This window comes from Cupressus sempervirens, chromosome 7 (genome assembly GCF_028749045.1).
Source record: "Cupressus sempervirens isolate cs-2001-9-10 chromosome 7, ASM2874904v1, whole genome shotgun sequence".
Taxonomy (NCBI): Eukaryota; Viridiplantae; Streptophyta; class Pinopsida; order Cupressales; family Cupressaceae; genus Cupressus; species Cupressus sempervirens.
The window spans coordinates 471,278,541-471,289,150 of NC_143124.1; the positions used below are offsets into that span (position 1 = coordinate 471,278,541).

A 10,610-nucleotide genomic window follows, 5' to 3' on the forward strand; every position below is an offset into this window, starting at 1 on the left:
TAGGATTAATCCATTCTAGATTTATACATTTAGACATTACAATTACTTTAAATGACATCTGATAAAAATTAATGAAACATCTGATTTTATAACTAAATATCCTTAAAAAATATATATTATAAATATTTTCCTCTTACAATTATCTACTCACATACAACAGTACCTTTATATAATTTTCTCATTGTTGAAAAACAATTAAAAAGCTATTAACTTAAACAATACTATTTTTTCATGCACTACCCTTGCAAATTTAATATATTATAGTTAAAATATAAAATAGGGAATAAAGGGCTAAAGATAAGTAAGGTCCATATATCTTAAACCTCATTTTATGGAAACAGTTCACTCTTCAACAAATCGTCACACAAACAATGCAATGTTCGTTGCAATTAACGTGCCCTAAAAGAATTCCAATTCAAGCAGGGGCGTTAGGCGTTGACAAGAGATATTATTTTGATATATGGAAATTTAAGACTCTTCATTCTCTTCTTCCTCTTCACGAGGCAATGGCCATGTGAGATGTCCAGCTTCACAATAGAATCTAAACCTCTGAAAAGCTTGTATACCAGCCATTGACACATCATATGTGCCCAATGCAATTTTTAATCTCTGCCAACCTTGTGACTTGCGCTTTCTCCCCTCACCTTTCATTCCAGTCTTGCCAGCCTGCTGGGAGCTAATCAGTTCTTTTAATTCTTGCATTTCTTTCTTGAGGACATCTAGTTCCATCAATGCTTTATCTAACGTGCCATCACTTTCTTTCATAGTTAAACTCAAGTTCTCAGATCCTGACACTTCCTTGTGTTCTGAATGATCTCCAGCTTCAGTGACGCCACCTTTCAATTTTGTCTGCTTCGTGTTGCTGCTTTCAGGAACCTCCTCAATTTTAGAATCAATAGCACCCTCCTTTTCTGCCTCCTCTTCCGATTTTTCAGCTTGTTGGTTTCTATTTTCAGAACCCTTTGAATCTACAGCCGTATCTTTTTCATAAGCAATCGGAGGGGTTCTTTCACCCTTTTTGTCATCTACAATCCAGCTCTCTTTACTTATGAAGTGCTCAACAATTGCTCGCAGTGACGGTTCCCTAGGTGCTGGTTCGGAATCTGGATCCGATTCCGATTCATAACTTTTAAGAATACCAATCGTATTCCATCTATGCACAAAATTGTTTCTGAATTTCAACATAATTAATTGAGGACATATATACGAATGCCAATCACACAAAATAATTATAACTTACCTTTGCAAGAATATTTATATTCGCCTCAAACTCCCAGCATATAAATATCCAAGTTATTAATTGAACCTGCCATCCATCCAAATGTTTGGCTTCATTGTTTATAATGAAGATATACCAGACAAGTCTATGATAGGTGAGCAGTCGCTTCCACTCTCGCGGCAATTTTCGGACACCTGTAGCCATTTCCTGGAAGTGGCAAAATGTGTCTCGCTCCCCTTCGCTGTACCTCACGAACAGCAGCTCCCTAACGTCAATAAACTTGCTCACACTGCGCTCATCTGCACGAAGACATGTCTTTACTGATTGCTCAATGATTGGTCGATACTAAAAATAATAGTTTATTTAATTATTTGAGAAATTTGTGTTAATTTGTTGATAGATATTTTATTTATATGCAAGTGGCACTACTATATTTTTTATATTAATTTGTATCTAATTGCGGTTGAGCTCCTGCTTTATTTTCCTGTGTTTGTAATGGGCTGTCAGGTTCTACAATTCCTATAATTATTCCAAACTACGTTATGACCTATCTAATTCTGGAGGATCGTTTATTTTACTTTTTGAAAAAAAAACCCTATTTTACTAAAATCTATAAATAAATGCCAAATCATATATTGGTTCTGGATGCCAAAAGAAATGATAAGAGTTATATAAAAGACATTATCAGCATTATTGTTTTGGATGGCATTCTGAACTATGTAATCAGTCATAAATGTTTTTGTTTCAGGTTGAGTGCGAGTGTATGGTAATTATATTTCTTATGTAGTCCAAGAGTTTGGCCTAATGTTAGATTGGTTGTCTAACAAAATAAGTATATATATTTTTGACATGGAGGCCTCTTGCTCTTCCTTTATTTTACATAAAACAAATGAGTTTGAATTGCATGGATTAATTTTGAAATCGTAAAGCAGCTTTACTATATGAATATTGTAACTTAGTCTATGCACGTACTTGTTCTGTCTTCCGCATGAATATCTATTGTACTATCTCCTTCGGTTGATTGTCTTTCTGATGGAGCTTCTGCTTTTCTACCATCTTTTTAAATAAAAAGGTAACAGTACTGTATCAGATTGTGATATTCAGAATAAAACATTTAGAAAGTTCTACGCAAATATAAATCTTACTTGCAAAATTAATTTTGATTCATCTCGTACCGGAGATAGAAGTCACTGAGCGAAGCTTTTTGCTGAGATTATCAGGTAGACGATTTTCACTGGAGCGATCCAATATAGTGAATAGAGAATTGTAAGCCGCTTCTATTTCTGTTAGAGAATGGTCTTCTCCATTTCCTTTTGATTCCTCTCGGTGTTCGTTGCTACGTTTTTCAAACACCCCCAGCTGTCCCCTCAAGAAATCATTCGATTGAACTTCATTTGGATCGGGGAGGTCTAGTGGCAGTTGTATTATCTTTTGTAAATACGTATCTGCCAGTTCCTTGCTACCTTCCAAGGATTTATCTCCATACTTTTTTATTATGGCCCGTTGGATCAGGAGTTTATCCATTCCTAAAACGACACTAATCTCGCAGACAGCCAACACAAGATTAATGGCAGATAGAACCTGTATAGCATACAAAAACTATTTAGAAAAACTTCATTTACATACACATCAGAAAATTTATTTTTAAAATGATTACTTGGTTTACCTGAAGAATGACAGATTCCTGACACCTATCCAGATCGTCCACAAAAACAACTATTCTAAGATTAGCACTGGGTTTCAAACCGGCCATGGTCTCTGCTCCGTAAGTACACGGTAGCATTGGAATAATGCAAGACCCGGTTATGAAATGCCATATGTTGTAAAGAACACTGCACAGATAATACGGATTTTTGCTAATATCCTCTTTCAAGAAACTGATATCCGATATTACCCGTTCCTGATAACCAAGCTTGTCATTATGGTCTGGAAGTTTAATATAATTCATTAACTGACTGCTCACAGGATTTATAGTTCTCATCACTCTTTTAACCAAAGTCCATACCATAACGACTATGGTTAGAGGAAAAGATGCATATTTTAGTTCCTTTAATTTGATCAGCTTGTATGTATCCAGCAGCAGCCATAAAACCCAAGTGAATGTGGTAGCGAGAAGAACTGCAAGGAGACACGGAAAAAGAATCTCAATCACGATAACATGACTTTCCTTCCTCCAAGTATTTCGCAAGCATGTACTCAACCATTGAGCATCTGTCATTATTTTTTCCATTTCCTTTGTGATTTGGACGGCCATTCCGGCCAATGCTTCTGACTCGTTCCTGTATTTCCAAGCATTATATTGCACGGTTACAATTGCAGGCACACCTCCATCTGTTGGGGAATCAATGTCAGAATGTGATTGTCGATCTTTTTCTTTAAACTGAGCCAAAAACAGGAAGCAGTTAGAATACCAAATTAAAAATAATAATAAGATTAGGGCAATATAAAATATCGAAGCTTTCTTTAAGCCAGGAGATATACCATTTGACTGCTATCCATAGCAGCCAGTGATTTAAATACGCGATGATATTTTGACTCGTACTGGTCTAGAAACATGCAAACCGAGTCTCCTCTCTAGAAGGCAAACACATTTAACTTTTTGAGTTAATCGAAAATAATTTAATGGACAAATTGATGGTATATTCTAACTATCAATTGTTACCTCTGCTTTGATGTCTGATTTCAGCTTCCCAGTAGAGCGTCCTTCCTAGTAAACCAACAACGCTTAACATTTAACTAGCTGGAAATAGTTGGAACAATACATCTATAGTACCTACTAGATTTCAATTTTACCTCTGCCATTGTTCCAGATATTCTCCTCCAACATTTCACAATCTTATTCTTCGTCAGTTGCCATAATTTAGTTTGTGGCATTGTGCCACTGAGCAATAAATTTATGCTTGTCTTAATTTGGCGGTATATCTTTTGGCCCTTGTCCGAATGCTCTAAAATTTGAAAACCAGGAAAGTTTTTATTTGCTGTATTAGAACTTGTTATTTCGGATGGCAACAATGCCAGTTGTGCAGCCGTCTTCAACAAAATTGCTTCTGTCTGTTTTGAACGGAAGCGAAGTTAACTTTAGGCCAAACAAATTAAATTTTACGTTTTTAGCAAGCAGAAGATCATTTAAGCGTACGGGTTTAAATTTACCTGCACCATCAGACTCGATTTTCCTTTACCCCAACTACCAGAAATACCAACTGTAATAGGAGGTTTTAAGAAAGGGTTCAGAAGCAACGCAGCAAGACCATGGGCAAAGTCACTTCTTCCTGTACATTAGGAAATAACTGCATTGGATAAGGTCAAAACAAATTAACCATTATGTGTGCTGTATAAGCGAGGACCGATTAAACTTTACCCAGATTGTCAGATGTAGTTGGTCGATCGTTACCCTCTTCTGCAATACTTTGAATTTGCTTTAAAACTGCAGTCAAGAAACCGCACGAAAATGTTAAAATATCTGATGTCGCGACTATACCTAAAGCAAACAATCGAATGCTAGAATGTTATTAATAAAAATACTTGTTTCCACAATATCTTTATTCTTCGAGTCTAGTCCGTTGTTCCACTTATGATCTTTAATGTCCCCAATTTGAGAACCCCTACTGAGCAATTCTTTAGTCATCTCAATATCACCCTGCTGTGCAGCTAGCCTTAATAGATTATTGCCTTTTTCTCTCCCTCCAAGTTTTTCTGAGATTTGTTTCTTTTGGTCTAAAAGAAAGGTTTTGAGTGGAGAATCGCCTAGATATTGGTCTGCAGTGCCTAATCCTGCAGCTGATGCCCACAGAAAAAGCAACTTTTTTTCATCGGACCCACACTTAATTAAAAGCAACTTAGCAACTTCTATTCCATCGTCTCCAGTTAACTGTGGTTGCGCGAAACAGTGGAATACTGTTCTCCCATCACAATCTCTTTCGGAAACTGGATCAGCTCCCCAGTACAACAAAACTTTTATGATATCCGCATGCCCGCCTTTAGCGGCTTTATGAAGCGCCGTCTGTCCAAGGATGTCCGCTTTTCTCACATATGCTCCAGGATTTCTTGATTGTCGAACGAGGAGATTCGCTATTTGGCTTCCCCTCTCTGAAGCTGCCGCAAAATGTAGTAGTGTCAGCCCACTGTGGTCAACTATCTGCTCTATATCTATCCACCAACGTATCCAATCACGAATGATATAAATGTGGCCCTTTTCAACTGCTTCATAGAGAGGAACTCGCCCATCTGCATCTTTGATATCTCTGATTTTTCTGATGTCTTTTCCTAGTTTGAAAAGTTCGCGACAAATGCGTAGGTGTCCTTTCATAGCTGCAAAATGGAGAGCTGTTTTGCCCGTGCCATCCCTTTTCGTTACCCATTTTTCCTTCTCATCCTCTCTAGCGCATTTGCTGAGGATTGAGTTGATTACCTCAAGTGCATTATAGGGATTTTCACACAGAGACGCATGGTGCATTGCATTTCGGCCCTTCTCATCGGAAGCAAGTGGATTGGATCCTCTCGCCAAGAGTGTTTGAACAGCTTCTATTTTGCCTTGAAAGGCAAACTCACGTAGAAGCTTGTTAGAGTCCACCTTATTAAAATAAGTTTCTAGTGATTGCTGAGAAACGGACAACATCTTCAGCATGAGCTTTATGTTATTGTCCTTCACGGCCATATCCAGGGGGCTCACCCCATCCTTGTCTTTCCAGGTAACCATTTTCGCCCTTGTTTCAGAAACATCCTCGCTCCCAATCAGCGCGTCGACTATACCTTCCGCAGATTCACCATCCTCAACTGCATAGTGGAGGGGAAGGCGACCTCTACCGTCTTCCACGTCTGCCCTTCCCCCGTATTCAAGAAGGATTTTCAAAATGCTCACGTCAGCTTTGCTTGTAGTAGTATCTCCGTCCTCACAAAGTCCATAATCCGGATGATCAAAGTATTTGCAACACGCCCAGTGAACAGAAGTCATTCCTCCTTCATTTGGTGCGTTGGCAAACTGCTCTTTTGAATTGCATTTGTCGAATAGGCTTCTCACCATTTCAATACAGTTATGCTCTATAGCATAATATAGAGCCATATTCTTTCTGTTGTGGCACAGGTCTGCTCCAGGCTGGGCCCCGCACTCTAATACCTTATTCACCATCAAACTGTCTTTATGCCACACTGCTCTGATTAAAATCTGGTTGAGAACATGGTAATCGCCAGTTTCATCACAGGACGCGAAGGATGGATTTTTCAGCGTATTACTCACATGGTCCCAATCCTCACTTGCTACACCCTTGCATGCCTCTTTGAGAATCCTCCGCGGCTCATCCATTAAATATTGAGACATTAAAAAGAGAATTGTGTTGGCCGTTATGAAATCTATTTGGTTTCTGTCAAAGCAATCTTGGCTGCTCCATTCTTTGATAAGTGCACAAAGACAACGTGCTAACATGCACGATAATGTGTAGGAGGAGACGATGTACCACAAAAACTTCCAGATAGGTTCTCGTGTTTCTTCTTGGAGCACAAATTTCTGGTCGGACCAATTTACTTTCGAGCATTGCTCATTCTCGCTTATATCTGTGCTAGCAGAATTCATCGTATTTCGAAAGGATTGCCCTAGGATATTCTTATGGATCAGACTCAACTTGTTGCAACAGGAGTCTCCCATGCTAACCATCACTTCTTTAACTGAATATCCAGAAAAGTCCTTGGGCTCTTTCTGACAGCCGAGTTCCTCTTCGCCAACTATCTTTCCCATATCAGATATCAGCCGGTTCATCTCTAACAATGTATTCTTATTGCTGAAAGGAATTTCGCCATCTCGGACATCTAGTGGGTTGAAAAAATCATTATTTTTCCAAGAGTTGAGCAGCCAGTACACAACTTCGTAATTCCAGTCTTCGCTACACAGAAGTAATGCAACTTGTCTTCCTCTGTCGGTAAGTCTAACGTCTGCATATTTGGTGGTGCTAGGACCTAAAGATCATTATAGTTAAGGTTATTTGAGTTAGCGCGAGGGTATCAATACGCTCATTAAACTTTTGAATGTTTGCTGAAAATAGAGTAAGATATGTCAAGATAAGAAGATACCTGAGCTGTTGCTTGGTGATGCGTGGATTTGTATAAGAAGCATGTATCCCAAACAGCTTCTGAAGTCATCTCCCAATTCGAAGTTATGTCCTGACCTGCGGCGAATCCAACCATCAAGAAGACGAGCCGTTTCCCATTCGTTGAGAAAACCGGCGTGTTCTATGGTTTCAAGATTTTGTTTTGCTTCCTCGTAAGTTGCTAAACGCCAGCCTGCTTCTGTACAGTAACTGCGGTTGGCTTTAGTTATACAAGACGAGACCTTTATTTCTGCAGCCATCGTGATCTTTGCCTTTAAATATTTAGCTTTTACAGTCTTGCATCCTTCAGTCACATAAATATATCATCACGAAATCTTAGATAATGGGAACGCAACATTCTGCCTGAATGGAATTTCCCAACTACACAATATTTTGCAACAAGCTGTCTATAAGAAAATATTCTTTTTAGCAGTTCTCCGTATCAGCGGGAAGATGTCTAAACGATCTATCGTCACCTAATACGAAAAACCTGGAAAAAGTAGTTTCCTTTCCCAAAGTCGAAAAAAGACGAGAAAAGCCAACGCATTTTAAAACATTACTAAATGGTCGAATTCAGAAAACATCTCCCAGGCTCCAATTATACGTAACATGCATTAGAATAATTGTACATTGTATCCTGAATCCACAATAATGTGTCTATTAAAATATCTCATTTCTTTTTCAAAAATCCAACTTTAAAAAAAGGTGCTTAGTATATTTCTATTATTGATAATCAAATAATATTTATCATCATGCATAATTTGAATTATAAACAAATGTTATCTAATAGACAGTTCTTGAATATTAAATCTATATATTTTTTATAATACTTATTTATTGTAATGTATATTCTTTAAGGTGATTATAATGTTGGAATGCATAGTTTCCAATTTCATGTAAAAGGCTTTTGACTTTGACCTAAAACCTTGCAAGGACATAAAAGGGGACATCATGACCACACATCACTTGTTCAAACTCAAGAGCTATTAAGTATAGAGACCTTAGATGGATTTGAACCTTGATAGTAGCATCCTCAACAAAAAATTTATACTATCATACACGTTCAAAAATATTTCAATTCAAGATGAAAAGATCGAATTATTTATATCATTTATTAAGATTTATTATTTTTCCCCTATTAAAAAAACCAAAAAAAACCTTTAAAATTATCATTCCTAGAAATTGGCTTCCATTATATTGAAAAATTCATAGTCTAAACAAATATTTTTCTTGCAATATTCTACATCATAATTTTGAAAATATTAAGTTTATTTTAAAAATTAAAAATAATTATTACTTTTAATTGGTGCAAAATAATTGGTTAATAAGACCTACAACTACCAATATTAACACATTTTTCAACATGAAACATAAAATTAATTACTTGAATGAAATATCTTTTTGTTTATACTAAAAAAATAAATCTAATATTGATTTTTAACTAGATTAAAGAAAAAACTACATATTTATATTTGACAGTAATAATGTTTAAAACCAAAGTTTAGTAGATAAGCTATCAATTTGACCTTTCATCCCAAAAAAATGTTTGCTAAATAATTGTTTCACACGATAGAAAATTTCTCCAAATTTGGCGGATAGAATGTAAGAAGTTAACCAACATATTATTCTCTCTTACGGGGAGGATATCATCAAATCATTTTGTTCCAAATCTAGTAAGCACAAGGTGAATTTGGCATATAAAGTTTAAAATGGTAGTAATCAAAGTGGAAAATTAGCCAACCCAATTATTTTTAAACTATTTTCCTTCCCAAAGTTAGAACTTTTACTTGGTTACCAGTATGTTTAATAAAATTCTAATGGGTGATAGATTAAAGGATATTTTACTTGGTTACCAGTAAATTTAACAAAATCCTAATGGGTGATAGATTAAAGGCATAAATGATTGAGAGGTTTGATAGATGTATTATTTGCAAACAAGAGGAGAAATTCAATAAAATACTTTTGAATTGTAGCTATGCTCTAGGAAGGTGGAAGCATTTCATAGAATATTTGAATCGACAAGCCCCCATATTGCGAATGTCATGCCCAAAATTTCAGGAGAAAACACAACAAATTTTATTTTTTTTAAAGGTAAAAACTAAATTAATACATACTGACATCGAATGTGTTGTGGAAAAAAAAGTCGATCGAGTACAAGTCCTTTGAGATCTCACAATTAGTTTTCTAGTGTCCTAGGGTTTTCATTCTCTAGTGAAAACATTATCTTGTACAAGTATAGATGAAAGGGTTTTGTCTTCAACGGTATCTTATCAGGACAAGAGGTTTTGGGTTCCCATGCCCTTAAGTTGATTTCAAGATAAGTATGTATAACTTCGTGAAGTTAGGCTCACCAATATCACCTTTGGTCATGCAGATAGAACCCTTTCGCAATATAGATATATTTAGGGTTCAACCCTACATAATGGCTTAGTAAACCTAACTTAACTATATTGAGTTACACATCATTGATCTGATTCATAACATGAGACGCAATCAATTTGTTTCATTATCATACACTTGTTACAAAATACTAGGTCAATCCCCTAGAGAAACCAATTTACACTTAAATGTTACACTATAACCTGTTGGATCTAAATATAAACATTAATTTCTTACCATTTAAATTAATTATGACATTTAATTCACCTTCTAATGTAACCCTATATCAACTATCAAGTTATTTATACTACTCTAACACTATACCTCCTACTAACCATAATGTATGCACTTACTAACGGAACAACCCACACTGATAGATTTATGATGCTACATTAAGACATGCAAATAATATAAGGTTTGATAGCACTACCCTATCATTACTCTAATAGAGGAAACAACATTGACAACTTAAAACACTAGCATGGTTATCAACCCTTATTTACATATTAACTAATTAATAGTTTACCTATACACTTACATCTCAGCATTGAATTATATCCTAACAATTTTACTTACTATCTATTAGTATCCTTAGGTTAGTAAGAAAGTTCAACACTTTAGCTACTAACTCAGATCATTAACTTTAACCATCTAATTATTCTCTTTCCATCATTACTACTACCCTCCACTAGATCCATAGTGTTCTATGTTAGTAATAATTTCTATCTTGCCACCAATACTCTTTACCTTAGCACTTACCATTTACATTAACCACCTACTAAATCTAATAACTAAAATATTGAATACCAACTAATGTTAGTTACTAACTAGTAATGATTCTTTTTCTACTAATTGATTAATGAAAAGTAACAACTCACTAAATAACTATACCATTAACTAGTGACTTTATCTATCACCCAATTTATTCATATTCA

At 35.8% G+C, this 10,610-nt stretch overlaps 1 protein-coding gene across 1 annotated transcript; it reads right to left on the reverse strand.

Moving 5' to 3' along the window:
* Positions 1 to 230: 230 nt before the first annotated feature.
* LOC149547585 (uncharacterized) lies at positions 231 to 7,556 on the reverse strand. Its single transcript, XM_089794152.1, has 12 exons — positions 7,280 to 7,556; positions 4,742 to 7,165; positions 4,578 to 4,643; positions 4,370 to 4,488; positions 4,013 to 4,270; positions 3,882 to 3,926; positions 3,701 to 3,793; positions 2,886 to 3,599; positions 2,395 to 2,800; positions 2,192 to 2,275; positions 1,241 to 1,518; positions 231 to 1,103 (listed from the first exon to the last, which is right to left on the reverse strand). Exons 1-12 carry the CDS (start codon positions 7,554 to 7,556, stop codon positions 1,047 to 1,049), a joined length of 4,821 nt encoding a protein of 1,606 aa, XP_089650278.1. The 3' UTR covers positions 231 to 1,046.
* Between the last annotated feature and the right edge of the window lie 3,054 nt (positions 7,557 to 10,610).